Source organism: Dichomitus squalens (genome assembly GCF_000275845.1).
Source record: "Dichomitus squalens LYAD-421 SS1 unplaced genomic scaffold DICSQscaffold_12, whole genome shotgun sequence".
Lineage (NCBI taxonomy): Eukaryota > Fungi > Basidiomycota > Agaricomycetes > Polyporales > Polyporaceae > Dichomitus > Dichomitus squalens.
The window spans coordinates 536,814-541,210 of NW_006766894.1; the positions used below are offsets into that span (position 1 = coordinate 536,814).

Consider the following 4,397-nt stretch of genomic DNA (forward strand, 5'->3'; position numbering starts at 1 on the left):
ATAGGGCCGATCCCGGCCGACTCTCCCAGCTGCTACACGGATCGTTGAAGACTGGCCTGCCCCGAGCGCGGCGTTCGACATCAAAGCCGATGAAGAGGGCACCACCAGGGCCGTCTCCTCCCAGGACCAGTTCGGTCGCATCATTGTGGGGACCACCAAGTGGGGATTGGTACAGCGTCCGGACTATGCCGTCACGTACTATCAGTGGAGCGACACGACTCCGATCTCCCTTTCCTCTGCTATCCCAGCGACGATCATCGGGATGCCTGACCCCGCGCACGTCGTCGTCGGGTTCGACGCGGATAAGAGAGAGATAGGCATCAACGCTACGACATCCACGGATGTGGCGAACACGATGGCGAGCTATGCGATGCGAGGCATACTGTGGGCGAATGAGAAGGCGGCGGGATGGGTCCTGAAGTTCTTCTGGCCTTTCTAGTGGTGTTCCTGTGAGGGAGTCCTTGTATGAATAGTTGACGTTCCCGAAACGCTGTTCCCTACATAAAACCCTATGTCCACATCTAGACCCATTGTAGTCTCTACGGCTACCGAGTCCGTGCTTTCGTATTTTGTGCCGCATTTGATGGCTAGCATGGAACTTTAAGCCTGCTCATAGTCAGACGCGTTACCATCACGCTAGGCGGCCTGCACACAATGAACCCCCCCATATATATATCATGTGAACACATGCAAGACTAGCATCTGCTTCGTGTCCATAGCTGTTCATCGCTCCTTGTCTGTGTTGGTGGCGGTAGGTCCGTGGAATCCGTCGCTGCATGGGCAGAGAGCGATCACGTATGATTGGCCAGATACAAGACGCAGGACAAGGCTCTCTAAGAATGACGACCCTCTGAATTTGCAAATGAGGGTGTCTTAAGTACCGTAAGCGGCCGTACTGAAGAACATACATATATCCTGATGTAGTCGTACGAGATGCGAAGTGGAACGAGCTCATTGGTCTACCGTACGTCTCTGTTTAAACTTTGAATTCATCCGGGATGACGTCCTGTAATCGGCGACCCAACACAGTCCCATTGAATGCCCCGGACCACAACATCGTCCCGTCGGGAGTGAAGGCAACATGCGAGACCCAGGGATCGTCGTGATCGGAGAGCACCGCCAAACACGACCCATCGCTCGTCCTCCATATCCTCACCGTCTCAGCTGCAGAAGCGATATACGTCCCGCACGGGGAGAAGCACGCCCCGCGCACCCCTATTTCGTGCCCGTCCAGCGACCGCACCATGGCACCCGTGTGCGCATCCCACACCTTCATCGTCCGGTCGTCCGACGCCGAGAGCAGCAGCCGACCATCCGGGGAAAATACCACATCAGTGACTGGGTCTTCGTGCGCCCTCAAGAGCAGACACTGTTGTCTATTCGCCGCGTCCCACACGCGGACCACCCCATTGTCATACCCAACAGCAATATGCGTACCCAAGCGACTGAAGGCGGCGCTGATGGGATAAACGTCCTCGCCACGTGTCGGCATGTCGAGCGCGAGGCATGCATCGGATACAAAATCGAGCACGCCACAGCTGCCACCATGGGGAACGAGAAGCCGATGGCTATCAGGGGAGAACAGGGGCTTAATATGTGCCATCTCGGAGTCCACAGGTAGTGGCTGAAACGTTCGTCCATCCCAGACTCGTACGATGTTGTCGCTGTCTCGGGATGCGATGTAGGCACCGTCGCTAGACCAGGCGCAGCCTTCGACGATACTCGAGTGACCTTCGAGGGCAACGACTTGGTGTGATGTGCCGCTGATGTCCCAGATGGCGACCTTCTCATCTTTGCCTGCAGACGCGAGGTGTCGACTGTCTTGGGAGAATGCGAGATCCCAGACCTTCCCGTCGTGGGCGAACCACTCTTGCGAGATGCATGCGTCTCGGGCATCCCACAGGATAACGGTGGAATCCTTGGAGGCCGTCGCTACCCACCGCCCATCTGGAGAGATGACCAGAGCGCTGACGGCCGAGTCGTGCCCCGGTTTTCCGGCTGCTCAAGTCAGCGTCCGACTCTGGATCACAGTCAGTGAATGGGACGCACAGTATCTGACGTCTTCCACCAGCGCCCCTTTCCCACTCAGTGGCCGGAAGCACCTGCTGAACTCGTCCGGCCAGGAGATCGTCTTCCGCACATTCAGGATTAGGCCGCCAGGAATCGTCAATAGCAGGCGATGGCAAGGATATCCGAGCAGGACTTGGTCCAATCTTGCACAGAGCTCTAGGTTGGCAGGTCGACGATATTCCCTGTATAGATGCACAACGTCGCGATGCCAAAGGACCAGAGTGATATCTCTTATTGCTGTCTGTTCTGGAGAACCACGCAAGGCTTGGATGGCACGGTTGATTTGCACGTCCTCGACTTGTATCCACCATGTCAACGAAGCCCGGCGGTTCTCGCATTGAGGAGGCGGCATAGATGATGACACTGATTTGAGTTCAATGAAGTATACGGCTAGGAGACAGAATGATGTACATACCAGTACGTTCCCCATTCATAGTTGCGTTCGTGGCCGCTATTTGAGTCATGTGAACCAGCAGCGCTGCAATGTCTGCGTTTACATGTTGGAGTATCTGTGAGGTCACCCAGACTTTCACAATCAAGGAAGCAGGTGATCATGACAATGCTCACATTCAGCGTTCGCAGCAGCAGCGGACGAGATAAATCAAGTTCTTCCACCAGAGGAGTACGTGACTGGATTATCACATATTCGCAGGTGAGGCTTTCGATGTTCGGGAAGATTGAAAGGAAATGAAGGAAGGCGGATCGCGTTCCGAACCTGGCACTGCGGATAGTCAGGGTTTGAAAGCCAGCCACGGATTGCATGCCACAGGACTGGGAGAGTTGGATATCGTCCCAAATCACAGACAGGATCCAATTGAATGTGAGATGACGGAGATTGGGGAGGATGGACAGCAGTGGGAATGGACAGAAATCGTCCCACGGAAACGAGAGAGATTGCACGACAGGCTGAAGATGCGGCTGAGCTCGGACAGCGTCGTAGAACCCCATGAGCTGTGTCGCACTTCGTAAGTGGACAGACTTGAAGAGGACAAAGAGGCTACGAGGATGGAGTTGGCTGCAGGTGAGAGCGAAGGCGCACAGCATAGTCGCGTCACCGGAGCAGTGGTCGATGGTTCTCTCGATGACCTCCCATGGCAGCGCGGGAGAACGCGCAGTTGATGAACCCGAAGGCGCGCGATGCAGGAGGTTCTTGTGCTCGTCTGATGAAGACATGGGTTGTCAGCGGAGACTTGTCGCCTATGGGTAACACGGTGAGTTCGAGATGAAGTAGGGCAAGTAACAGCAGCTTTGGGGCAGGCTCGATCTAATCACGCGCGAGTCGGGGAGGGCGGAAGGGGATATTGAACGTTGGTGTCAGTGCGCGCGGAGAACTTAGCGCGTTAAGCGCGCACGTGCTCCTCGCATCATTGACTGGATCATGTTGGCATCCTTTTGAAGCGACACAGCCTCAAGGTTGTGTCTCGGCGCTTGCGCCCACAGCCTATTGAGCTTATCTCGCGTTCTATCCAACTGTGGGGACTCCCCGCCGCCCAATTCTACCGTCCTTGCAGCAACCAGTGCCTGGCACTCATGGGTCCCCTCGGTAGCTCATGGTGTACGCCCAGACGTACTGATCATGCCCTCCATGATCGATTCAGATAGTACCTGGCCATGCTATACATGAGTCCGAGTCTTTCCCCCCACTGAGGCATTGATCTAGTATGCTAGATCCCCGTTGTCGGCCCATAACCTGTTCACGACCACGAGGCAAGGCATCTTGAAAGGGATCGCAATCACATCATGCAGGAGCACGGACTCGGTAGAGACCACAATGGGTCTGGATATGGACACAGGGTTTTATGTAGGGAACAGCGTTTCGGGAACGTCAACTATTCGTACAAGGACTCCCTCACAGGAACACCACTAGAAAGGCCAGAAGAACTTCAGGACCCATCCCGCCGCCTTCTCATTCGCCCACAGTATGCCTCGCATCGCATAGCTCGCCATCGTGTTCGCCACATCCGTGGATGTCGTAGCGTTGATGCCTATCTCTCTCTTATCCGCGTCGAACCCGACGACGACGTGCGCGGGGTCAGGCATCCCGATGATCGTCGCTGGGATAGCAGAGGAAAGGGAGATCGGAGTCGTGTCGCTCCACTGATAGTACGTGACGGCATAGTCCGGACGCTGTACCAATCCCCACTTGGTGGTCCCCACAATGATGCGACCGAACTGGTCCTGGGAGGAGACGGCCCTGGTGGTGCCCTCTTCATCGGCTTTGATGTCGAACGCCGCGCTCGGGGCAGGCCAGTCTTCAACGATCCGTGTAGCAGCTGGGAGATCGGCCGGGATCGGCCCTATCTCAGCCACGGTCTCGTCCGTGACCG

General features: G+C 56.0%; 2 protein-coding genes across 2 annotated transcripts; one reads left to right on the forward strand and one right to left on the reverse strand.

Moving 5' to 3' along the window:
• Positions 1–52: 52 nt before the first annotated feature.
• Positions 53–439, forward strand: DICSQDRAFT_169830 (uncharacterized protein; the record flags this gene model as incomplete). Its single annotated transcript, XM_007365452.1, has 1 exon — positions 53–439. A coding segment is annotated over one exon (387 nt), but the record flags the coding sequence as incomplete, so codon positions are not given.
• Positions 440–976: 537 nt separating this feature from the next.
• On the reverse strand, positions 977–1,987 carry DICSQDRAFT_59731 (WD40 repeat-like protein; the record flags this gene model as incomplete). Its single annotated transcript, XM_007365453.1, has 1 exon — positions 977–1,987. A coding segment is annotated over one exon (1,011 nt), but the record flags the coding sequence as incomplete, so codon positions are not given.
• Positions 1,988–4,397: the final 2,410 nt, after the last annotated feature.